This window comes from Carassius gibelio, chromosome A7 (assembly GCF_023724105.1).
Source record: "Carassius gibelio isolate Cgi1373 ecotype wild population from Czech Republic chromosome A7, carGib1.2-hapl.c, whole genome shotgun sequence".
Taxonomy (NCBI): domain Eukaryota; kingdom Metazoa; phylum Chordata; class Actinopteri; order Cypriniformes; family Cyprinidae; genus Carassius; species Carassius gibelio.
In genome coordinates, this window is record NC_068377.1 from 39,140,884 (window position 1) to 39,166,737 (window position 25,854).

The 25,854-nt window shown below is 41.0% G+C and overlaps 1 protein-coding gene across 4 annotated transcripts in view; it reads right to left on the minus strand.

Moving 5' to 3' along the window:
• Window positions 1-15,455, minus strand: part of LOC128017788 (serine/threonine-protein kinase par-1-like) — a 31,846-nt gene extending 16,391 nt beyond the window's left edge. The window contains exons 1-7 of one of the 4 annotated variants that reach the window (XM_052603320.1): window positions 15,386-15,455; window positions 15,213-15,293; window positions 15,015-15,069; window positions 1,589-1,700; window positions 980-1,104; window positions 728-797; window positions 449-555 (exon numbers count right to left, since the gene is read on the minus strand). In XM_052603320.1, the coding sequence (XP_052459280.1) occupies window positions 449-555; window positions 728-797; window positions 980-1,104; window positions 1,589-1,700; window positions 15,015-15,029 (429 nt within the window). In that variant the 5' untranslated portion in view covers window positions 15,030-15,069; window positions 15,213-15,293; window positions 15,386-15,455. Of the gene's footprint in view, window positions 1-448; window positions 556-727; window positions 798-979; window positions 1,105-1,588; window positions 1,701-15,014; window positions 15,073-15,212; window positions 15,294-15,385 lie in introns of all 4 variants that reach the window. The other 3 variants (XM_052603323.1, XM_052603321.1, XM_052603322.1) reach the window with 3 other exon arrangements.
• Window positions 15,456-25,854: the final 10,399 nt, after the last annotated feature.

Consider the following 25,854-nt stretch of genomic DNA (forward strand, 5'->3'; position numbering starts at 1 on the left):
AGAGGACCGAATCACTTTTTTTCTAAAAGTGTCCCCCATGAAAAACACCTATAAAAACATCCTGTAATTTTCAGAACTCAAAACCTTCTCCTTAGTCTAAAAACTGCAGGACTAGAGTTTCTATCTATTTGTTGTTTCTTGATACTTTTCTAGTTTGTATATTTCATTAAATATTAAAGCTCAAAGATTATGTTTTCTTATCAATTTTGGAAACAAACAAAAAAAAACAAAAAAAACATCGGGATTGTAATCAACACAAACTCAAAGCATTTTGGATTTTTCTAAGAGCATATTTACTAACTTTAGACAGTTGCTACTAGCTATTTATAGAAGGAACAATGCATAACTTATACATTAATATTACAAACTTGTACATACATGTTTATCTTCATTAAAATGAATGAATGTTCATTTGCCTAGAGTATATATGTCCACATAATACAATCACCTGATGTTCTTCAAAAAACCCTCTCTCTTTCTGTGCTTTCATCCTCTGGTAAAGATCTCCTCCAGCACAATACTCCATCACAACATAAAAGAGTCCTGCTTCTTTATCTAAATAAAGAAATATCCAGTCAGTAATTTAACTTAGAATCATGTATTAGTATAATGGCTTTATTTCCTAAATCTACAGATGTTTTTGTTTTGTTCATGTAATTATCTTTCTCTGCACATTATGTCTTCATTGATAATATTTCTCTGTAATAAACATACAATTTAAACATACCTTCAAATAAATCCACATAAGTAACAATATATCCATGCTCCAGACTTTTAAAGATCTCGATTTCCTTCTTCTGTGGGGAAAAATTGTAATTTGTAATTTTTTTTTTTATTTTTTTTTCTGGAGCACTTCTACGTAAAATTGACACTATTAGCAATTGAAAAACTGCAACTTTAATAGCATTTAAACAGCAACAAAATATGACATTAATATGGTACTAAGTACTTTATTTAGTATATGTTTTATTGTACTTACATTTCCGGAAATAATCTTTTTGATTACATAGGGATTTCCTTCTTCGTCATGCACCAGAAACACTATTCTCGAACCCCTTTGTCCAAGTTCTTTCTGTATGGTGTATCCATGATTTTTTAACAGTTCTACAATCAAGATTTACACATGTTAGAAGAGACAGAATTTTCATGAACTAGAAATGCCAGACGAAGAAGTTATCAGAACATATTTCCACAGTTGTCACTGGTTTGCTCAGAATGGGAGTCATATGCCACATTTGCAACATTAATAATTAAACAATTAGCTAATAAAGATACATTTTGACATGAAAAACTATACTGAAAGACTGTGATGGATAAAATAAAGTGAAAAGCGAGAGAAAATCTAAATTTTAACCAGCCCCATTAACGTTAAATATGGTCTCAAAATTACTATACTAGAATATACTCATAATAATCGATCAGAAAAACTATTTATAACACATGGGCTAATATACATAACCTTAATTGTGAATTTGAGTTATAACTACATTATCTGAGACATCTGATTGTGGTTTCTGATTTTGCTGCTTAATGCTGCTTATACAAAACACTGATGTTATTCAGTTACTTCATTATGAATTTTACTCACGACTGAATGAAGGAGGTGTTCCAATGCTTGAATCAGTGTCAACACCGGAGTCAGAGAGATTGGTTCCACTGCTGTCACTTCTGGAGTTAGAAAGTCTGCTATAGCGATGCATCTTTAAGAAAAAGTAATACCATCTCTTAATAAATGATCTTTCATATTTCAGATTGTTGGTCTGTGCACTGTACTCGGGAAAAAAGATCCTGCTCATGTGGTATAACGGTCAATATTCAAAGTGAGTTGTGTATGCTGTTTAAAGAAATCATGTTTTTTTCATGTTATGTTTCATGTTATATTTGATAATTATATTCAATCATATACAAGTATTTCCATTTTGTATAAAGGAAACATCAAACAGATGGAGTTCAACAAAGAATGGCAGCCCAATAATTTTGACTAAAATGTTGAAGATGTATAAAGCAAAAGGAGCCCCTACCAAGTATTGAGTACATGTCCAGTACATGAACTTTCCAGTAGGCCAACAAAATTAACTAAAGATGTATATTTTTGTTTTATTAATTTTTTTTTATTGGCCTTATGAAGTATTCTAATTTGTTAAGATCATGAATTGGTGGTTTTTTTTTATTTAATTTTTTTATGTGAGCCAAAATCATCACAATTACAAGAATGAAAGACTTTATTTAATACATGAGTTTCACAATTTTAGTTGAATTACTGAAATAAATGAACTTTTCCCATGAAATGCACCTGTATTTTCATAAAATGTATCGGAATGTAAGCCACTGATATATTTAATTTAGAGATGTTACACTTTGTTTGCAAAGGGGGCTATTTACATTTAAATCCAGACATTCTGTCCCCTCAGAATTATAAGGTTCTATCTAACATTTTTGTCAATTTAGTTGTTCACATATTCTTATTCTGTGACAATTTATTGATATTACATTATAGATTTAGTAATTTTGCACATTTTGGGATTTTTTTATAAAAAAAACAAAAAGGTTCTGTCTACACAGTCGAATGAAATGCAAAACCTTTGAAGCTCAATATCTCAAAACACCTCGGATCAGATAGAACCTTATAATTCCAAGGGGACAATTTGGCCATTAACTGAAGTATGGAAATAAAAATGGATAGAGAGCACATAGAAACAGAATTGTTAGACAAAGTTGATCATCTTTGGAGAGTTCAGACTCTCTCCCCAATACAGGAAAGTGAGCTTCATTCTTTACAAGCAAAACATAATAACTGGAAAAATAACAATGTTAATGGAGCTTTCTTGTGCTCAAGAGCTAAATAGATTGAAAATGGCGAGAGAAACACAGACTTTATTTATTTTTTTGCCCTTGAAAAAAGGAATTTTAAGAGAAAATCATTGTCAGCATTATGTATTAATAACATCTTATGTGAGAAACCTAAATTAATTTCAGAATTTGTTAAGTTATTTTATGAAAAATTATATCAATCTGATTTCAATTACGTTAGCTGCTAATGTTTTACTGACAATTTTCAAAATTTTCTCCATTGATACATAATAACTTTAAAAACTTTGTGATTCTGACCTCAAGAGAGAAGAATTGCAGATAGCTCACCGACATATAAAAAAAAAGGTAAGAGTCCATGTCCTGATGGACTTTCGATCGAATTTGACCAATATTTCTGGAATACATTAGAAAGAACCACTTTTTTTTTATGTGCAATGAATAAATGTAAAAAAAAACAAAAGGAATTAGCCACAGCTATGAAACAAGGCTTAATCTCTTTGATCCCTGAGCCAGAAAAACATAATAATAATAAATTTATTTTCTATAGCGCCTTTAAAAGTTACATCTCAAAGCGCTTTACCAAGGCATACAGAAAAAATAAAAAAACAAATAAACACATTGAGATTGACCATCAGAGAAACATATCACATATATGCTAACCGGAAAAAATACGTTTTAAGAGAACATTTAAAAATACTAAGGGATTCAGCCTGTCTGATTTCAGTAGGAAGAGAGTTCCAGAGTTTAGGTGCCACAGAAGAGAAGGTGCCACCCATAGAGCTTAAACGAGTTACAGGAATAGTTAAAAACACAGAATCTGATGAATGAAGATTACGCATTGGGGTGTAGACAGTTAAAAGTTCAGTCAGATATTCTGGAGCTAAACCATGCAGAGCTCTGTAGGTAAGCATAATAATTTTAAAATCAACGCGAAACCTGAGCGGAAGCCAGTGCAAGGACTCCAAGCCTGGAGAGATGTGTTCACTTGTCCGGGAACTTGTCAGGACTCTGGCAGCTGCGTTTTAAACATACTGCAATCTCCCTAAAGTAGATTTCGAGACCCCCGCGAGCAAAGCATTACATTAGCTTATTCGAGAAAAGACAAACATATTGATCAGTTTTTCAGCCACTGAAAAAGACAACATGGGACGTGGTCTTGCAATGTTTCTAAGGTGAAAAAATGATACTTTAACCATGTTCTGAACATGAGGATCAAACATTAATTTCGAATCAAATATCACCCGCAGATTTTTAAATTTTGCTTGAAACTCCATAATAGACCCATCCATCTTTAAATTTAAGAAATTAGCTTTACGTATTTGATGGGGTGAATCAATCAGCATAATCTCAGTCTTGTCACTATTGAGACAAAGAAAATTTTGAGACATCCATATTTTTACCTCCAATATGCAATGTTCAAGAAAGGCAACAGCCGAATTATCACCAGGTTTTGAGTGAATATAAATCTGAGTGTCATCTGCGTAAAAATGAAACTTAAGACCAAGGGATCTTAGAAATAGCCCAAGGGGAAAAATGTACATACTAAAAAGTGAGGGACTCAAAACTGAACCCTGTGGAACACCAAACTGTACTGAGCCAATATTGGACCTGCAACCACCCAGGGACACAAACTGCCTACGATCTGATAGATAAGACTTGAACCAATTTAAAGCGGTGTCAGTAACACCAAAAACGTTTTCCAATCGAGAGAGTAAAAGAGAATGGTCTACAGTGTCAAAAGCTGCGCTGAGAACGAGTAAAATCAGGATTGACAAAGAGCCAGAGTCAGCAGCAATTAACAAATCATTGGTGACTTTAACCAATGCTGTTTCAGTACTGTGCAGTTTGCGGAAGCCAGACTGGAGGGGCTCAAAAAGATTGTGCAAAGTAAGATGAGTATTTAACTGAGAGGCCACAATTTGATCAACTATGGAAGTGGCAACTTTCATTTGTGAAACCACATTACCCAGAGAGACAGGATCAAGTAAGCTAAAATTTGAGAAAAAAGTCCTGGAAAAATTAGGGATACTATGAGCAGAAGCAGACGCAACAGATGAAATGGATTTGCGTGCATTAGCAATTTTGGAACTAAAATGATCAAGAAATCCACTACAAAGCTGATCTGAGGCAGGTATATTGGATGAGCTGTTACCTTTGAGCAGTTTGTTAATGGTATGAAAATTTTTTTTGGGTTATTTTGATTATTATCAATTATCTGAGAGAAATACTGAGATCTGACAGATACAATCTCTGCCTTATATTCAAGTAAGTGGTCTTTCCAAGCTTGATAATGAACATTCAGGCCAGAGGTACGCCACTTACGCTCCAGCTTACGACCCGCTGCCTTCCTAGAGCGCAGCTCACCATTATACCAGGGAGCAGATCGTACAAAGGCCACAGACCGGGATTTCATCGGTGCAAATAAGTCCAAACCAGACAAAAGAATAGTATTTAACAGAGATATGTTGACCTCCAGAGGGTCTGATAAAGTAAGGCCACTTACGGAGGATTTAATAAAAGCAGAGAAGTCATTGAGATCAATGGATTTCCAATTGCGATAACTAACAGTACGGAAAGGATAAATGTTAGTATGCGACAGTTCCATACTAAAAAGAATAGCAAAATGGTCAGACAATCCTAAATCCGTGACAGAAAACTGTGATAAGAATGATCCATGAGAGATAACCAGATCTAAGGCGTGCCCCTTAATATTTCACGAGTTCACCCTTACATCTAATCTGAAGGCAAATAGTAGGCATATTTTGGCGTGCTGTCCTGGGGGAGGGGTCCGGGCCCGGAGCATAGCCCGAACCCAAATAACTCCCCCTATCCCAATTTGGGATAAATAGATTAGAAGTGAGGAGTTGGGGTGGAGGAGGGTTGCCGAAAAACTGTCGTGGGACAGGAGGTAGGAAGACTGGATATATATACGCGTGCGTGCTATAAGATGATTAGCTAAACGAGATGCACCTGTACCAAATTGGATGATTATCTGATCGTGCTTCTCCCGAACTTTGTTAATAAAACCACATTTCACGAGTTCACCCTTACATCTAATCTGAAGGCAAATAGTAGGCATATTTTGGCGTGCTGTCCTGGGGGAGGGGTCCGGGCCCGGAGCATAGCCCGAACCCAAATAACTCCCCAAAAGAAGCTTAAAGCCATAGGACAGCAGCCAGAGAGATAAAATTTAGTTGCCCCCCAAAATATGCGTGTTGGGAAGAAAATGCAGAGCGACCTGGAGAGCCCGTGCAGTGTTCGACGAGAGCTGCGGCTCGCAACGTCTTACCAGCGAGCCCTCCATGCCGCTTATGGGAGGAGCACAATGCCAGATATCAAGAAATGAGGGACTCTTGCTGCCTCCGAAGGGAGCTGCGGCTCTGCTGCACCGGAAGGGAGAGTCCCTCTTGCGGCTGAGTACGAGGCGCGGTTTGTTGCATCTGATGGAGGGCTCTCACTGCGACTGAAGGGAGCCAGCGACTGTATCCCATCGGGAGGGAGATCCCTGGCCGCCATAGAGTATGCAACATAACTCGGACGGGGGGTTCACACTGCGACCGAAGGGAGCCGTGGGTCTGCTGCACCAGAAGGGAGAGCCCCGTCAGATGCTAAATAGGCAATGAGATTCGAGCCGCGGTTTGGCGCGTCGGATGAAGGGCTCCTAATGCAACCGAAGGGAGCCAGCGGCTGTACCCCATCGGGAGGGAGATCCCTAGCCATCGTGGAGCATGCAACATAACTCAGATGGGGGGTTCACACTGCGACCGAAGGGAGCTGTGGGTCTGCTGCACCGGAAGAGGAGCCCTAGTCCGATGCTGAGAAGGCAAAGAGACGCGACTGTTGGAGGGACTCCCGCTGCATCCGAAGGGAGCTGCGGCTCTGCTGCACCGGAAGGGGGAGTCCCCCATTGCGGGTTTATGGAGGCACGGTTTTTTGCCTCTGAGGGTTCTCCCAGCCTCCGTAGGGGGTTCGCAACTCTGCAGCAGGAGTGCTGCCCCGGAGGGGAGAGCCCTGATTGACGCTAACTAGAAAACGACTGTTGGAGGGACTTTTGCTGCGTCCGAAGGGAGCTGCGGCTCTGCTGCACCGGAAAGGCGAGTCCCCCTTGCGATGCGAGGCATGGCTTGATGCGTCTGATGGAGGGCTCTCACTGCGACCGAAGGGAGCCAGCAGCTCTATTCCCCCGGGAGGGAGAACCCTATCCGCCCTTGAGCATGCAACATAACTCAGACGGGGGGTTCACCCTGCGACCGAAGGGAGCCGTGGGTCTGCTGCACCGGAAGGGAGAGCCCCATCAGATGCAGAATAGGCAAGAAGATTCGAGGAACGGTTTGATGCATCGGATGGAGGGCTCCTGCTGCGACCGAAGGGAGCCAGCGGCTGTGTTCCCCCGGGAGGGAGATCCCGGTCCGCCCTTGAGCATGCAACATAACTCAGACGGGGGGTTCACCCTGCGACCGAAGGGAGCCGTGGGTCTGCTGCACCGGTAGGGGAGCCCCGTCCGATACGGAGTAGGCAAGAAAACGCGACTGATGGAGGGACTCTCGCTGCGTCCGAAGGGAGCTGCGGCTCTGCTGCACCGGAAGGGAGAGTCCCCCTTGCGACTGTATAAGCGGCTTAATTTGATGCATCGGATGGAGGGCTGTCACAACGACCGAAGGGGGCCTGTGGCTCTGCTGCACCGGGAGGGATACCCCCATCTGCCGCTGAGCGCGCAGCGCAACTCAATGACAGATGAAAGGCTCACACTGCGACCGAAGGGAGCCACTGCCCAGCTGCACCGGAAGGGAGAGCCCTGTCCGATGCTGAAATAGGCAAGGAGATTGTAACGATGGCTGGAGGGCCCTTACTTTGGCCGAAGAAACGATAACTGAGAGGCTTCTATTATTCAAGTACACAACATGATTTAAGGAGGAATATATAAATTTTTTTTTTTTTTTTTTTTTTTTTTTTTTAAATGTCTGATGAACAACAACCGAGGGCATCTATCGGATTATGTGAGAGGCCCCTTTTGAGCTGCTTAAGATTAGGGCTGAAACGATTCCTCGAGTAACGCGATTACAAAAAATGATGTAGGCAAATTCCTCTGCTTCGAAGCCTCTTTTAATTTATTCTAAATCTCACGTCGGGTTCTTTCGCAATGAATTTTTTTTTTTTTTTTTTTTTTTTTTTTTGAATGAATTAATCAAAATAGGTAATTGCACTTACATCCGATTCACAAATTAATATCAAGACGGAACAGTGTTTAAATGTAAATCCTGCATGTTCTGTGTGTCTCTGTTAATGAATGGAGCAGGAGCGCGACTTCCTTTTTCACACACACACTGAAGCGCGCATTACTCTCACGGTAATTTCTGCGTCTGCTGTCTCACTAAATGAGGACTTGAACACATGAACAACATCTCCAGAACTGCTCTGACAGTCAGTTCATGAGCATTTGACTTTAAGTAAAACTAGCGTCACATCACATACACAGAACTGAAAAGGTACGTCAACCCGACTAAATAAAGGTCCGGGGTCCTGACATTTTATCCTACCCATCAGATTTACTGTGCATGCGCACATCAGTATAATTAAGCAACAACACATTTTGTTACTCGATTAATTTTTTTTTTTTTTTTTTTTTTTTAAACCAGAGTCGTTGATGAAATGAGGGTCCATCGTGAATTTAGATTGGGCGTTCCGGAGTTAGACAAAAGCGAGCCTGATGAGGTTGAATTGGAGAATGGACATAAAATATATATTTTTATTTATTTATTTATTTATTTATTTATTTATTTATTTTTGAGGCTCTTGCGGCAGCGAGAATTGCGGCAGTAGGGAAGGATGGAAAGGGCTCCTGCGGGAGCAGACACTGCTATGGCAGTGGTGAAATATAGGTAGAGGCTCCTGCGGGAGCAGACACTGCTGCGGCAGTGGTGAAATATAGGTAGAGGCTCCTGCGGGAGCAGACACTGCTGCGGCAGTGGTGGAATATAGGTAGAGGCTCCTGCGGGAGCAGACACTGCTGCGGCAGTGGTGGAATATAGGTAGAGGCTCCTGCGGGAGCAGACACTGCTGCGGCAGTGGTGGAATATAGGTAGAGGCTCCTGCGGGAGCAGACACTGCTGCGGCAGTGGTGAAATATAGGTAGAGGCTCCTGCGGGAGCAGACACTGCTGCGGCAGTGGTGGAATATAGGTAGAGGCTCCTGCGGAAGCGGAGACTGCTGCGGCAGTGAGGAAAAAACAGAAAAGGCTCCTGCAGGAGCGGACAATACTGCGGCGGTGGGGAGATACAGAGAAAGCTCCTGCGGAAGGATGGCTGAAGTGAGGATTGACCATTACAGATAGATAGGGCATGTTAGGAGAGTTAGCTATGGTAGATTAGGAGTTTTAGTGAAAGGGGATGAGCTGGCGTTAGAGGGGTTGGCTGAAGAGGGTTCGAGATAGATATATAAATAAATAAAATAATCGGCCTGACCAATAATAGGTCTTGGTACCCTCTGCCTTCTGGCAAATCTGGAGCTGGAGGCCACTGAACAGAAAAATGGTTAGTAGCATGAGGGAGCGGAAGAGTTAAGGGCGCGTTTACGAATGGAGGCGGCCTCACGTTTGCTTCAGCTGCTGTAGCTGTGGGTCGTGGGAAGGGGCTGGGGTGTGTGATGTCTTGAAGAACCTGTGTAGCCTGCATTGCTAGCAGAAGTAACAGGATGGAAATACTGAGATGTGCAGGCCCGTGTTGCAAGTAAAAGTAGCTTCATGCTTGCTTTGGCTGCTGTAGTTGTTGGCTGATTTGACAATTGCTCAAACCTTGTCTGAATTAATACGGTCCTGTTGGAAAAGCATCTTTTCCTCTTGTTTTGGCCTTCGGGCCCTTTTAAACAGCCTCCGGAGCAGATAAATTTGGGATGCTGTTTTCCTGTTGTAGTATGGACTGTGAAAATAGAGGCTTTGAAACAATGTAGCATGTTTAGTTTTATAAACCATTGTACCAATAGACATGTCTATGGCAGTAACGTTAATTGCAGTAATTCAAATTCAAGCCGTTTCTAAAGACATTTACTTTGCATGCTTTTCATATAACAGTCCTAAAAAGACGATAGAAAATTTACTCACACTTGTTGTTCTGCAGCCAAACACGAGGCAGTAGCGTGAAAAATTCTGAATAATCATGCCAGTAAATGGTGAAATATGTCCCTAAATAATTGATCCTGCCGGAATAATTGCATGAAACTTATGTCTGTATCATCTCAGTGAGGTTTAAACATGCACAGTAAAGCAAATGTAATGTCTTTAGACATTTCGGTGTGGATGACAACTCTGCAAAAAGCCTTTGCTTCGTGGTTAAAAAGTGGCATCGTCATCGGACAGAGTTAAGTCATAACGCCGTTTAACAAATTTTGGCGTCTTCATAAGCGCATTCTATATATAACGTCTATTTAAATTGTTCAGATGAGCAAATCACGAGGTTTTCTTGCATGATTAGCATTTTAATTGTTTGGTCAGACGGTTCATATATTGATCTATATATTCACGTTCATAAATCGGGGATTAAACGTGGAATTTATCTTTTGTATGCTAAATATGTAAACAATATGTGCACAGTACCTATAACTGCGCTTTACATTTTGCAAGATTGACATGCTAAATGGCTAACTGACCCGGTTTACTCTCATCTTAACAAAATTGATAAGAGTTCCTTGCGTTTACGAACGACATGTATCTGTTTAATCAACTCGACATGTATACCGGTTTAGTCCTTTCGTTCACGAATGAGAGCTCTCGATCTCTGAGACTCATATGAAACTCGCTCATTGTGGATGACAACTCTGAAAAATTCTTCATGAATGAGTGTAAACCGAGAACGATTCGTTCGCCTAGAAGATTCATTCGAAAAACGTTTCTTTCACGAACGACATGCCACTACAACAACGCACGGTCTTCGCCGCTAGTGGAGGCAGCATCGAACTGCGACACGGCTGAAAAAGCGAGAGAGGTTTACTGCGGGGAGAACTGGAGCACGGCTGCGATCCAGCATTATAATAGAGCCCGGTCCTGGCGAGAAAATCGTGTTGCCGAGTGAGGCAAGCTCGAGGATTTGCACGAGCTTTTGGCCACAACGTGTGGCTTGGCGAGAAGAGCAGCTGACCGATGACGCTTGTTGGTGTTCGGCGGATAGATATCTTCGTCGGAAGGAAGATTGGGCCTGTGATAAGAAGACGGACAGCGCGAACCGAATGCTAACAGAGCGAACCGAATGCTGACAGACGGTCTATGCCGAAAAACTGTCGTGGGACAGGAGGTAGGAAGACTGGATATATATACGCGTGCGTGCTATAAGATGATTAGCTAAACGAGATGCACCTGTACCAAATTGGATGATTATCTGATCGTGCTTCTCCCGAACTTTGTTAATAAAACCACATGTGTGGAGCAATCCACATGTTGCTTCAAATCAAAACATTCCAATAAAGACCCAAAGTCCTTAGTCATTACAGAGTCTTTTTTGTCCATGTGGATGTTAAAGTCCCCTAGGATAAGAGTTCTTTCAAACTTAAGACACAACATAGCAAATCAGCAAATTCAGTTAAAAAGTGTTCGGCAGTCTTAGGAGGTCTGTAGACTACGAATTAAACTGAGGAGTGACCACAGGACTTATTGTGTTGTATAATCAACAATTCTCTCTAAATCCCCCACCCCTGCCAGAGAGTCGCGGTGAATCGAACAATCCATAGCCAGATGGAGTAAGTTCATTAAGCACAAGCCCATCAGATTGTCTATGCCATGTTTCCGTCAAACAGACCAAGTCCAGTTTGTTTTCGATGATAATATCTGATAACAACAGCGCCTTATTGTTAACAGAGCGTGCGTTAAAAAGAGCCAATTTCACTGACGGAGAAAGCTCCACGCGTTTAAGCGCTAACAGATTGTTAACATCCACCCCACTGCACCGAAGTCTGTTGGTTTTACGTTGAAATACCGGCACAGAGAAGCAGTCTGACGCATCATGGATAAACTTGTGCCTTGACGCTCGATGTATGTAAAACGGTGGTCGAAGAATTCCGATATTACGGCAAAGATCATAGGTGTCCTTCGTTAAATAAAAGTTCCTTTTTAGGCTCAGCAGATTGCAAGCAGTGTACCTTAAAGCCATGAAGGAAGGATCCACACCAACGGCAATCTTGCAATCTTGTGATAATGTGTATCGTGAGCCCGGCAACAGGAGAGTTGATTCCAGCAGATATGGTTCAAAAATAAAAACAACAAGCCGAAGATTAAAACGTAGTTCCGCATAGCAATTGAGTGTATATTAAGAGGGAACTTCCAGAGCTCAAAAAACTCTCTTTTATAACTCTTACTCTTATACTTTATAGTCCAATAAACGTTAAAATCAAATAAAACCGGAGAGAGGAGCAGCAGCCAAACACGCCAGCGTAAAACATCCTTTGGAAACTTGATAATTGGAGACCTATTGCTCTGTTGAATACCGTTTAAAAACTGATTTCATTGGCATATATGCTCAATCAAATTGTTCATGAATCTCAAAAAGAATTTATTCAAAATAGACATATTAGTAGCAACATCCGTCTTATTTTTGACCTTTTAGACTATTCTGACCAGACAGAGTCAGGGGCTCGTATCTTGTTTTAGATTATTGTAAAGCCTTCAATACTATTGAACATGGCTTCTTACTAGGGCTGGGATAAACGATTATTTTTTAAACGATTAATCTAGTGATTATTTTTTCGATGCATCGATTAATTTTTTCAGACCGATTCGATTTCCTTAACATTGCAATAAATGTTTTTGCTCTTAAAATTACAATTAATTAAAATTAATCATGCTCCACGTGAAACTTTGGCGTTCCGCCCTTTTTCTATCGTGTCTAATGATTTTGCTTAATATGCACGAGGGAGAGAGAGAGAGAGAGAGAGAGAGAGAGAGAGAGAGCAAGACAGCGCTCGTGTAGTTTGAAGACTGTGAGTGCACGAGCTCTCGTGAAACTTTGGTGTTTCGCCCTTTTTATCGTGTTTAATGATTTTGATTCATATCAAAATATAGGAACCTCTAAAAGATTTGGTATCCATTGTGTTGTATGGCAAGGTTGCCCGATTTCCCCCTTTCTGTTTTTATCAATTGTGTAACTTCTCTCTATTAAAAAAAAAACAATCAAAGCATTCTAGGATTAGAAATATTTGACAGAAGTCAAAATTTCTCAATTGGCTAATGACACTGTATCACAACTTTTTTTCCGCCTACAATGCTGTTACGGGACAAAAATGTCGTATTACTTCTAAATTGTTATTTTTGCACAAGTGGTTTTAAATTAATATATATTTTGTAATGGATCTGTTCTATAATAATGAAAACATTCTGTCTTATAAAGATTGCATGCTTTTTCACAACTTTCCCATCCCCTTTAAATCATTATTGCATAATCACCTCACTTTTAGAAGTAATGAAAATTTACTTCCAGAGTTAATAGTTGATGGTATTGCAATATTTACTTCCCACAAAAAAATTGACAAATTGTTCAATCAAAACATACAATCTCATCTCGAGATAAATTCTTTTGGAATGCAAGCATTTCTGATATTAATTGGAAAGCAGCCTGGTCAATTCCTTATTTTTTTTTTTTTTTTTGAATAAAGTTAATTTAAAGAGGTACATTTTCAAAATATTTCACAACATTTTTCCATGTAAGGTAGCTCTCTCTAACATTGAAAATTGTTGCATTTTCTGTAACACTCGTGAGGAAGACTTGTCTCATCTGTTTTACAGTTGTGACTTATCTTTTAAGGTTTTTTTCTGTTGTTAGTGCCTTTTTATTTGTGCAAATAAATGTTAATTACATGCTTTCTTTAAAAGATGTTGTTTGCTCTTATTCACACAAAAGCAAAATGATGGAGTAAGTCGTTAACTTTTACATTTTTAAGATAAATATTACATTCATAAACAGAAAATTGCAAAATGCTTAACAAAAGTTAATTTATTTTTTATTAGAAATGTAAGCTTACAAAAAGTCTCTTTGAAAAAGCAAATGAATAACAAAAGAATGGCATACTGTTAAGTTTCATTAAGGATTTTATTTTTATTTTTTTTATTCACATGTAGTTCCTCCACTGTTGCCCTTGTTTTTGTTCAAAGGAAATAAGAAAATAACTTGAACAATTGTTATTTTTTATTATTATTTTATTTTTATTTATTTTTATTAAGTGTTGTCTTAGCAGTTAAGAGTGCTCTTCTTTTTTGTGTATGTAGACTTGTTTAAATTTATTATAATGTTCAATCATTTCTTTAAAGGGAACTGATGTTTAACCAATGTCATGTTAATCTTGAGTATGTATATAGTAGTAATGCATTCTTCATATTTCTGAAGAGTCTTTAGTTGTATCAGATTATAAAAGAAAGACACATCTTTATGATTCTCACCGAAAACAGCTGAGCTCATGGTGCTGTGGGTGGAGCTAAAGAGTCACAAGCACTTTCGCACCCATTGCCAACAAAACACAGACATTTGATGCAGTTTACTAGAGATGGGAAGTTCAAATCATTTTACTGACTGGGATCTTTGAATCTCGTTCAGAAAAATGAACAAATACTTTTTCAAGTCATTTCATTCATTTCAGCAGAATACAATTAACATGTTATGTGTTAATATTCAAAAACCCCAACACATCTATTTACACTGATCACAATATATAAAGTATAATGCAACCAAGACCAAATTAAAAGAAACAGAAATGATTAATTATTTGCTCAGCTGGCTGTTCAGTCTGTTAGCTCACCTCACCTCCCCTCTTTAGTTTCCCAATGCGCTTGTTTGTAAGGAAGGTTGGGAATTATTAACTAATTTCTGTGCCATTCATTAATGATTACTAAATCAGCAACTGATAAAAAGTATGTCTGATTAATAAAGCAATATATGGATTGTTACTAATTAAATGTGTCATCATGTATTAATTCCTTAATAAAATAGTATTAACTAGTAGTCTAACTTAATGTGTTAACTACCACAACTGGTCAAAGATATGCATTTCAAATTCCAGTATCTGTTTTAATTAATCATTAGCTAAATATATCATTATGTTATGCCTTTACTTGTTGAGGCACATGACAATTTATGTTGCATAAATATTATTTTTATTTTTATTCAATTCAATGACAATTAAACCTTTTTACTCTAACAATGTAAACCTTGTAAATATAAAATTGTACTCACCTGTAAGTCATTCATGTTTCCACCTCATAGAAGACAATGACAACTCATCAGTTATCTGCTAAATACAAGATAATAACATTTATTAATAGGGCTACGTGTTTTTTATTCGTTTGTTTGTAAAACCTTGTATCCTTGGTATATTTTATTTTATTTAAATTTTTGCATATAAACAGCTGAATATATCTAATTGTCACCGGCCTTAATAAACGATGCGTAGAGAAGCTTGAGCTCGACCTTTACACGTTGAAGAAGAGAAACTCTTGAGCTTTACAGCGAAAACTGATAGAATACATTGAACCAACAGATCCAATTTAGTTTTAAACAATTTGAATAACACAAACATAAACAATGATTCATTCGCTTAAAGTTACCTTCATTAAAGTTAAAATCCACTTTCAGCGTTTTGCTTTTGCTTGCTCCTCCTTTGTTGTTCGTCTGGACTTTCTCTTTCTTTCCACCCGCCCTAGTCCAAAAGGTCACACAAATCCGCCCACAAATTGGCCAAAACTTTTACTGTCAAAATAATTTGAAGAAATATGTCAATCAATGTTGATAAGGGTCATTATTTAACGTTAGATGCAAAAAAAGTGCCCAGTATACAAGTGATAGAAAAAAACAACACAATTAGCAGCTATTTCGCACTCGTTCATGCAAACACCATCATGACAGGCAAAACTGTCATTCAAAAAAAAAAAAAAAAAAAAAAAAAAAAAAAAAAAATATATATATATATATATATATATATAAAACAACAACAACAACAATAATGCTCTTACCTTCGTGTCTCTTTAACTTTAGACAGAACTAGAGGAAGCCTCTTGTTAAGTTCATATTGCAGAACATAATACAGAACTCTGCACAGTCAAAACTAATAAAGTCTAGCAGCTTTCAGGGATTTATCAATCTGAACTGTTTAAAAAAAATATCAAATACAGGATCGTATGAACCTAGATGTTTATTTTCAGCCTTGATTAATTAATTAAAATGTGCTCTGATTTCAAAATTGTTATGATACATCCTTCGTTTCATCTCATTCCACAATAATGCATGCTTTGAGACTTGTTTTAGCAGATAATGTCAGTTGATCTATTTATTTGCTTATTCATAATTTTACCACTAGATGGCGACAGTGTACACGGTGCTGAAATTCATATTTAACCCTTGTATGGTGTTCGGGTCTGTTGGACCCGTTTTCATTTTTTATCAAAAGAAAAATTATAAGATTACTTATTTTTAATTATTATTAATTATTTATCACAAAAACAAACATGTGTGTGTGTGTGTATGTGTGAGTGTGAGTGTGAGTTTTGTGTTTCTGCACTTGCCATTCCCACACAAGGTCACAACATTGTTGCAAAATTCAAGCTCGACCACGGTCCGCTCTCACATTCCCGCACATTTTAACATCTGTCTTGCGGGAACCAATCTTTCTTTTCTCATACTCTATCCCAGCTGCGAATTGGGCACGGGACACAATAAATAATAATAAATAATAAGCTTTGCCAGTGTGGTGAAAATTGTAGGTTCTGTGTACCTTCACTCTGTCCGGGCCTGTTGTTATTGTGTGTGTGTGTGTGTGTGTGTGTTCTTTTATATATGGTTTATGAGGACACAAGTGTGTATAATGGGTACTACAACATAAACATGGTTTATGAGGACATCTGTGTTCTCATAAAACAAACGACTTAAAAAACATACTATATGCTGTTTTTTGTAATTCAAAAAATACCAACGTTTTAGGGGTGGGGTTAGAGTAGGGGGTAAATTATACAGTTTGTACATTAGAAAAACCATTATGCATATGGAGAGTCACCAGAGGAGGAGATGCCTCTTTCTCGAGGAACTGGGAAAAGCACTGGTACAACCTCAAATCCAGAGAAGGCAACATGTTTCAAGCGCCCCAGCGTCTGCAGCCATCACGAGGAGGATTCAGGAGGAGAATGGTGGTGCCCCATCCACTCGACCTACAGAAATACCATCTGCAGAGCCTGAAAAGTGTGTTATGCTGTTGCAGTATAGGATCTCCTTGCGAGAAAGAGAGACCTGACCCGAATGGGTTAAATTTCTAATGAAATTCACATAAATAAAAGTCAATAGTTATGAAAAACCTTGCTTCATTTGTAAATTTGTTGAATTTTTCCACTCATATGTTGATTATAATTGATTTTTTTTATGTCATTTTAGTAAAAAAAAAAAAAAAAAAAAACAAAGTTGTGATCTAACAAAGTTAAAAAGAAAATATTAACCATATATGCTGTTTATATTGCTTCTAATTGGGATGAAGTAAACATCTGTTGAGTATTTTAACATAAAATAGTTTGATTGTGTTGAATTAAAAACCCCAAAATGCAGCAGGTCCACCAGACCCACAAACACTGGCTGAATAACAAAAAAATGAACATCATACAAGGGTTAATAATGTCACCGCTGAATAATGAACACGTTACAATACAGCTGAGAGGAGTAACATACAACACATAAAGAAACATATTCATATTTTTACTTAGACTGTGTAAAGTCTTAGTTTAAAACTATTTTTAAGCAACATTGTTTAGCCTGGGAACTTTTATGTTCACCTGCAGTGCAGCTTTCGGTTGTTATTTGAATACATGATTTGTTCACTATAACACTGACTTTACTAATAAAGCTTCTGCAATAATAACTGTATTATTAGCAATTTAATATTATTAGTATTATTATTTTATTTTAATTTTTTAAACAGTAGGCTAACTGCTAATTAGAAATGATTTCCATACAATGATGATTCCTCCTGATAATTCTATAATATCCCCATCTATATCTATATATTTATCCCCATCTGAAATCTTTTTATATATATATATATATATATATATATATATATATATATATATATATATATATATATATATATATATATATATATGTTTTGATGATATGAAACAAACCCTTAACTTCATTAGGCTAATAGCATTAATAATTTTGTAGGTATTATCAGCATTATATAGGCTATTAGAGTTATTTAGCAGAAACTCAAAGCGTTACATTGTGTTAAAAAAGTACAATGTTATATTGTAGTGTAAGTGGCAAAATTGTTATTTGTTTTTTTTATTGATTGCACTGTGCATTCTGGGTAATATTCATCATTTTTGAGAAGGTAGTCTGCTGTAAATTCATGGCAATTAGTTGCCAGGAATTTCCTGTAAAATTATAATACATTTTTTAACAGTGTTTTAATCTAAGGCTGTGGCTGAAGTCAGTTGTAGTTCTTGTGTTTTTCTTGTTTCTCTTTTCTTCAGTGATTCTGCTCATTAACAGCATCTGTTGATCAGTGTCTGAATTCACTCATTAATTTTCATTCTTTCTGTCAGGTGGATTATATTAGTAAACTCATGTAGGGAATAGTGAATGAGGGTGTAGGGTGTGATGTGAAACACAGCCGCTGAGTGTCAACTTAGAACTTGTTAATTTAAGATAAATAAAGGGTGAAGTGTTACTGTTTCGTTTGACTTTAACATTGTAGAGATCAGTGTTTGCTTTAGTTGGGCACCTGACCCTTGACTTTTGGATGGTCAAAAGTCAAAATGTGAGAATATTTGTCTCAATATAGAGGGAAAAATTACTGATGACTCTTTTGCAACAGCAACAAATTTTAATGATTATTTTTTAAACAATGTCCAAAAAATGGCTCAGAATTTTCACATTGCTCACCCCCATCTCACAATCAGTGACAAATCTGATTTTAATCTTAGCTCAATAACTAAAACTAAAGTTGAAAAAAATTATAACTGTGCTAAACAACAGCAAACAGATATTTATGGACTTGATACTCTCTGATCCGTTGACAATAACGATCAATCAATCGATTAGTGAGGGTATTTTTCCAGCAGCCTCGTTGAATCACATATGGTCAACAATCATTCTTTTATAAAGCAGCGAACCTTTGGAATATTCTTCCAAATGAAATTATCTCATGCACAAACTATAGTACATTTACACACCTGACCAAACAGTGGTTATTATTAAAGCAAACCTGTACGCACTGAATTGACTGTGATATGAACGATGTAAATTCTGAGTGAGTGAGTGAGTGAGTGATAGATTCCAGAAGTGGAGTGTGTTTTTATGATGTGAGTGAAGTAATGATTTTGTGTATTATTCTGTATATATTTTATGAACTTTTGTACGTAGGGCCTATAACATCTACCTGACCAGGGACTGCGGGTGGAAATTAGCATTTTTTTGCTATAACCTGGCACGTGACATCTCTTCTTTTTTAGACTAATGTTTTTTTTCTGTGCATTGTCCCTGATCAAATAAAAATAAATTCAAATTCAACTTTAAGTTTGGTTTGATTGCTATATTTGTGTCTTTATGATACACCTGTTATAACAAAATTTGTTATTAAAAAGTTATAAAAAAATGTCAGCCATGATTCCCTAAACTGATTTAAAGCGTTGCTAGAATAATTTGGTGTTGAAATATATTTGTATGAATTACACATACTTTTTTTTTTCTTTAATATTATAAGATTGAACCGTAATTTGATAAGCAGAACATATGGATATAAGAACACTTTGGTTTTATTATATTTTGATATTGTCATTAACATTCAAAGAGAGACATCAACAGTCAGCATATGGATCTCAACAATGGTGAAAATCAAAAGGTTCATGATGCAATGCATGCTGGGTACTTTATTATGAGTGATATTTTATTAACAGTCTTTCATAACTTATGGCTCAACAGTGTTCTTCTTTTGCTGTAGTATCAATATTCAACAAGAGAATGGATACAGTATTGGACCAGAAATAAGAGAGTGTTTGTTCTTATTATTCTATAATAAGCAATACCAGATTTTTTTTTTTTTTTCTGCTGACTTTTTTGCTACAACAAGTTTCAAAACCACATTATTACAGCATGTAAAAAAAAAAAAAAAAAAAAAAAAAAAAAAAAAACCTTTATGTTGAAAAGTCACGGTTCAAGAGCCCAACTGAAGTAATAACTGATCTCCATCATGGTAATGAAAAAAAAATCAATACGATTTTCTGTAGACATCTGACAGAAATAAAATCAGTCTACTTAGTAATGTGAAGCTGTTTTAGGAGTTGTTTAATCAGATCTTGACAGTTTTTATGTATTATTTTATTTCAGTTGATTTCATATAAGGCTGAGCCTGAAGTCAGTTGTAGTTCTTGTGTTTCTCTTTCCTTTAGTGATTCTGTTTGTGTGACGATTGTGCACCAGAGAGACACAGGCAGATAGAGAGATCCAAATGCAGATGTCTTTAATGAGGGATAATCCAAATCGTAGTCAACAAGCCAAACAATCAGTCCAAAACAAAACAAATAAAGGAAAGGGACTTGGAATACGAGAGGACTCGGAGGACGAGCAGACAGGAAGAATCTCAGGGGACGAGAATGCTGGATACACGAAGGGTAAGGACTCCATCCAAACAACAGGAAAAGACTGGTATTTATAGGGAGGCTAATGACAATAAAGTGACTGCACCTAGTTGCAATTAACAGGAGTGCAATTACTGTGATGACAGGACAAGACATGACAAGACTAGAGGAATTCTAGTGCCTACGGTGAAGTGCCTAAGGGGAAGTGAGCTCACTAGTGGACACCCAGGGAAACAGAGACTCGACAGCGTGACATTACCCCCTCCTCCACGGAGCAGCTGCCAGATGCTCCACTGAACCCAAGGGAAAACCAAACAGACAAAGAGACCAGGAGGGAGGTGGAGCGGCGGATGATCAGGGGGAGGGACAGAGGGCCAGGTCCATAGGAGGAAACAGAAAGAAAGAGAAGAACAAAGATGAACACCGCGTGTGCTGTCTACTGTTTAACAGGTAATAACTTGGGTTACATTCGATTACAGTACAAGATACCACTGTGACATTAGTTTGTTGTACGTGTATGGCTTATAACAGAGGGGAGTCAAGTTGAATGCAGCTTCCAAAAGACAATAAAAAAGCTGCTTAAAATTGTATTCATTTTAATACAATCACACCGGTGCGAGTACGTTCACAAAGTCATATCATCAGCTGCTAAATTCAGATCTGTGATCGCTTGCTGGTGCTGAGCCAGAGACAGACACGTTTTTATATCGCTGCGCATTAACCAATCACACACGGTTCTGTTGAGCTTTTGAATGCGTCACTCGCTCACTGAATGGAGACCTCTTTCTGGCGAATTCTCTCGTCAGAAACAACAAAGTGCAGATGTGTGTACGAATCTATAATTAAGATATTGATTTTACAGTGTTAACAGTTTCAGTGATTTGAATAGGGGTTTTTGAGAGTGACTGAGCTCTAGACTGTCAGTGAAAATGATCTTTAATAATGTAAATGTTATTTGCTCTCTTTCTGAACAATGAAAGATTAGCAGCAATATTTATATCACATTAACTTTCAATGTTAAATTCACATTTAATATAAAGTCAGTCGTATTAAAAATATGTTATGGCATGACACCTATATCTGTTACTTAAGTAAACAGACAGGGTTTTATAATAAATTGGAGTAAAGGCTGATGAAATATATACATTTATACACACACACATACATTACATACATTTTGTCTATATATCTAAATAAAAATAGGCTCAGTATATATGACCCAAAGTAACGTCTCGGTTACGTACGTAACCCTCGTTCCCTGATGGAGGGAACGGAGACGTTATGTCGACCGACAAATGGGGTCTCACTTGGGAGGCCAATCATCTCTGATTTTAAGAGAAAACGCCAATGAAATTGGCAAGTGGATTAACACACCTGAGCCACTCCCCGTGCCAGCGGGTATAAATAGGGCGACAGGTGCATCCACTCATTAGGTTTTACGCTGAGGAGCCGAGAACGTGTCCCGGCAACAGCGAATGGTTCAAGGTTGTGGCATGGGGACATAACGTCTCCGTTCCCTCCATCAGGGAACGAGGGTTACGTACGTAACCGAGACGTTCCCTATCTGTCGGTCACTACGAGTTATGTCGACCGACAAATGGGGTCCTATGGAAAACGCCATAACCTGAACCTCGTCACAACCCTGAGGCGCTGCAATTGTTGACAAGCCTTGGCGTGCCACAAAAGCTACGCTTAAGGTCGTAACCTTCCCAAAGCCCCAGCGCAAATTCACTGACCTTGGTACCGAAGGGGCCAAAGGGTGAGTACATCGCTGCTGGAGAAGGCCATGCTGCTGTTCCGCCCACATAAAGTAAATGGAAGGGATTTCAACCTTCAGTGAAAGATAGCTTCAAATCTTCCCTATTTGTTCTTTCAGCTGGCAAGACAATGGGGAAGCGAGCCTTTAGGAAAGGCCGCTACGGAGACCACATCCTACCCGTAGGGAGGTGACATGTGGATATACCGATATGGACTGACCCAGGGGGCAGTACTACATATGGAAAGGGTCTCTGAGGCAGGTCCTACCTTGGAGCAGGGATGGAACGGCTGCCAGAAGAGACTGACAGAGCGATCTGTCAAGGGAAGACACGGGTTTGCCAAGAGGGAAACCTTACCGTGGAAGAATACACATATGGGATTACCCGTAGGGAACCCAGCCATATGGACACCTAGCCCAGTACAGGGGCTGACCGGCTCCGGGCATGCTAACGCCAGTACTGGGCCTGGCGACAGACTGCTCCGCCAAGTCTGACGCCGAGGGTGCTGGAGGATGCTCGACCAGGGTACGCCAACCGGGGAACTCTACTGGGAGAAGAAGGCGCTCACATCCCCGTGTTAGGGGGAATGGCGCAGCAAGCGAGACACCCAGCCAGCCCTTCCCGCCAATTACCTGTTACCCAACACACGGGAGGAAACTGGCTCTACACGGAGGTTGTAAAACCTCGCAAAGGTGTTAGGTGTCGCCCAGCCCGCAGCTCGACAAATGTCTGCCAGAGAGGCGCCGTGCGCCAACGCATAGGAGGAGGCCACACTCCGTGTGGAGTGGGCCCTCACCCCCAGGGGGCACGGCTCGCCTTGGGAATGGTAAGCCAAGGCGATGGCGTCCACTATCCAGTGGGCCAACCTCTGCTTAGAGACAGCCTTCCCCTTCTGCTGACCTCCAAAGCAGACCAGGAGCTGCTCAGAGCTTCTGAAGCTCTGGGTGCGGTCCACGTATATGCGAAGCGCTCTTACGGGACACAGCAACGACAAGGCTGGATCTGCCTCCTCCAGGGGCAGCGCTTGCAGGTTCACCACCTGGTCTCGGAAGGGAGTGGTGGGAACCTTGGGCACGTATCCAGGCCGGGGTCTCAGGACAACGTGAGAGTAGGCCGGCCCGAACACAAGGCACTCTTCACTTACCGAAAATGCTTGGAGGTCCCCGACCCTCTTGATGGAAGTGAGCGCGATCAGGAGCGCTGTCTTGAGAGACAGGAACTTCAGCTCAACCGAATCCAGCGGCTCAAAGGGACCCCTCTGAAGTCCCGCCAGGGCAATAGAGAGGTCCCAGGAGGGAATCAGGGGTGTCCTAGGAGGATGTAACCTTCTGGCACCCCTCAGGAACCTAACGATCAGGTCATGCCTCCCCAGGGACCGGCCGTCCACTGCATCGTGATGTGCTGCAATGGCAGCCACATACACCTTCAGGGTGGAGGGTGACAGCCCACGCTCCAGCCTACCTTGCAGGAAAGAAAGCACGACTCTGACCGGGCATCTCCGGGGGTCTTCCCGGTGAGAAGAACAACAATTCGTGAACAGACTCCACTTCAGAGCATAGGCCTGCCTCGTAGAAGGGGCTCTAGCCTGAGTGATAGTGTCTACCACCGCTGGGGGCAGATCACTTAGGTCTGCCGCGTCCCGTCTAGAAGCCACACATGGAGGTTCCAGAGATCTGGGCGCGGGTGCCAAATGGTGCCAGGCCCCTGAGAGAGAAGGTCTCTCCTCAGGGGGATGCGCCAGGGAGGGGCTGTCACGAGGAGCATGAGTTCCGAAAACCAGGTCCGGGTGGGCCAGTAAGGCGCAACCAACAGGACCTGTTCCTCGTCCTCCCTGACCTTGCACAGTGTCTGTGCGAGCAGGCTCACTGGGGGAACGCATACTTGCGTAAAGCCAGAGGCCAGCTGTGTGCCAGTGCATCTGTGCCCAGGGGGGCCTGGGACAGGGAATAGTACAGCTGGCAGTGGGAGGACTCGTGGGAAGCAAACAGGTCTACCTGGGCTTCCCCGAATCGACTCCAGATCAGCTGGACCGTCTGGGGATGGAGTCGCCATTCCCCGGGGAAAGTGAGCTGTCGTGAGAGCACGCTGGCTGCACGATTGAGCTCCCCCGGGATGTGGACAGCACGCAGCGACTTGAGCCACGTCTGACTCCAGAGGAGGAGATGACGGGCGAGTTGAGACATGCGACGTGATCGTAAACCGCCCTGTCGGTTGATGTACGAAACAGCCGCAGTGTTGTCCGTGCGGACCAACACGTGCTTGTCCAGCACTAGCGGACGAAACCGTCGCAAAGCTAGATGCACTGCCAGCAACTCCAGGCAGTTGATGTGCCACAGCAGTCGAGGTCCTGTCCAGGACCCTGAAGCTGCTTGCCCGTTGCATGTCGCGCCCCAGCCCGAGTTGGAGGCATCTGTTGTGACAACAACGTGCCGGGACACTTGTTCTAAGGGCACGCCGGCCCGTAGAAAAGCAAGGTCCGACCAAGGACTGAATAGGCGGCGACACATCAGTGTGATGGTGACACGATGTGTACCGCGGCGCCATGCCCATCTCGGGACTCGGGAGTGTAACTAGTGCTGAAGTGGTCTCATATGAAGCAACCCGAGCGGCGTGACTGCGGCTGCGGATGCCATATGCCCCAGGAGCCTCTGAAAGTGTTTCAGCGGTACCACTGTCCTGCCTCTGAAGGAACTCCGGCAGTTCAGCACTGAGTGGGCACGCTCGCTGGTGAGACGTGCCATCATACTCACCGAGTCTAACTCCATACCGAGATAAGAGATTCTCTGCACAGGGGAGAGCTTGCTCTTCTCCCGGTTGACCTGAAGCCCCAACTGACTGAGGTGCCGAAGCACGAAGTCCCTGTGAACGCACAACTCTTCTCGGGACCGGGCCATAATGAGCCAGTCGTCGAGATAGTTGAGGATCCTGATGCCCACTTCCCAAAGTGGGGCAAGGGCGCCCTCCGCGACCTTCATGAAGACACGGGGGGACAGGGAGAGCCCGAAGGGGAGGACCTTGTACTGCCATGCCTGACCCTCGGAAGCAAAGCGCAGGAACGGTCTGTGACGAGGGAGGATAGAGACATGAAAGTACGCGTCTTTCAGGTCGATCGCTGCAAACCAGTCCTGGGGCTGGACGCATTTGATAACGCGTTTCTGCGTCAACATCCTGAACGGGAGCTTGTGTAGGGCCCGATTCAAGACTCGCAGAACCAGGATAGGTCGAAGGCCACCGCTTTTCTTGGGCACGATGAAGTAAGGGCAGTAAAGCCCCGTCCTCATCTCGGCTAGAGGGACCGGCTCGATTGCATCCTTCGCCAGGAGGACAGCAATCTCCTCGCGCAAGACAGGGGCGTCCTGGACTGCCACCGAAGTCTCGAGCATGCCATTGAACTTGGGGGGGGTCGCCGGGCGAACTGAATCGCATAGCCGAGTCGAACCGTCCGGATGAGCCAGCGTGACGGGTTGGGCAGCGCAAGCCACGCTCCCAGATACCATACAAGTGGCACCAAAGGGACAGTCGACATACCCGCAGTGGTGCAGCGATGGGGAGTCGTGCCGGAAGGCCCAGAAGGCACTGCGTCCTGGGTCATCGCAACCACACTCCCCGTGTTCCCGGAGGAACTGGCCAGAGACGCGTGGAGAGGCGTTGCGTCTCCGAACCGCGACCTCTTGGCCGCTGGCGAAAGGGGGCGTCGTG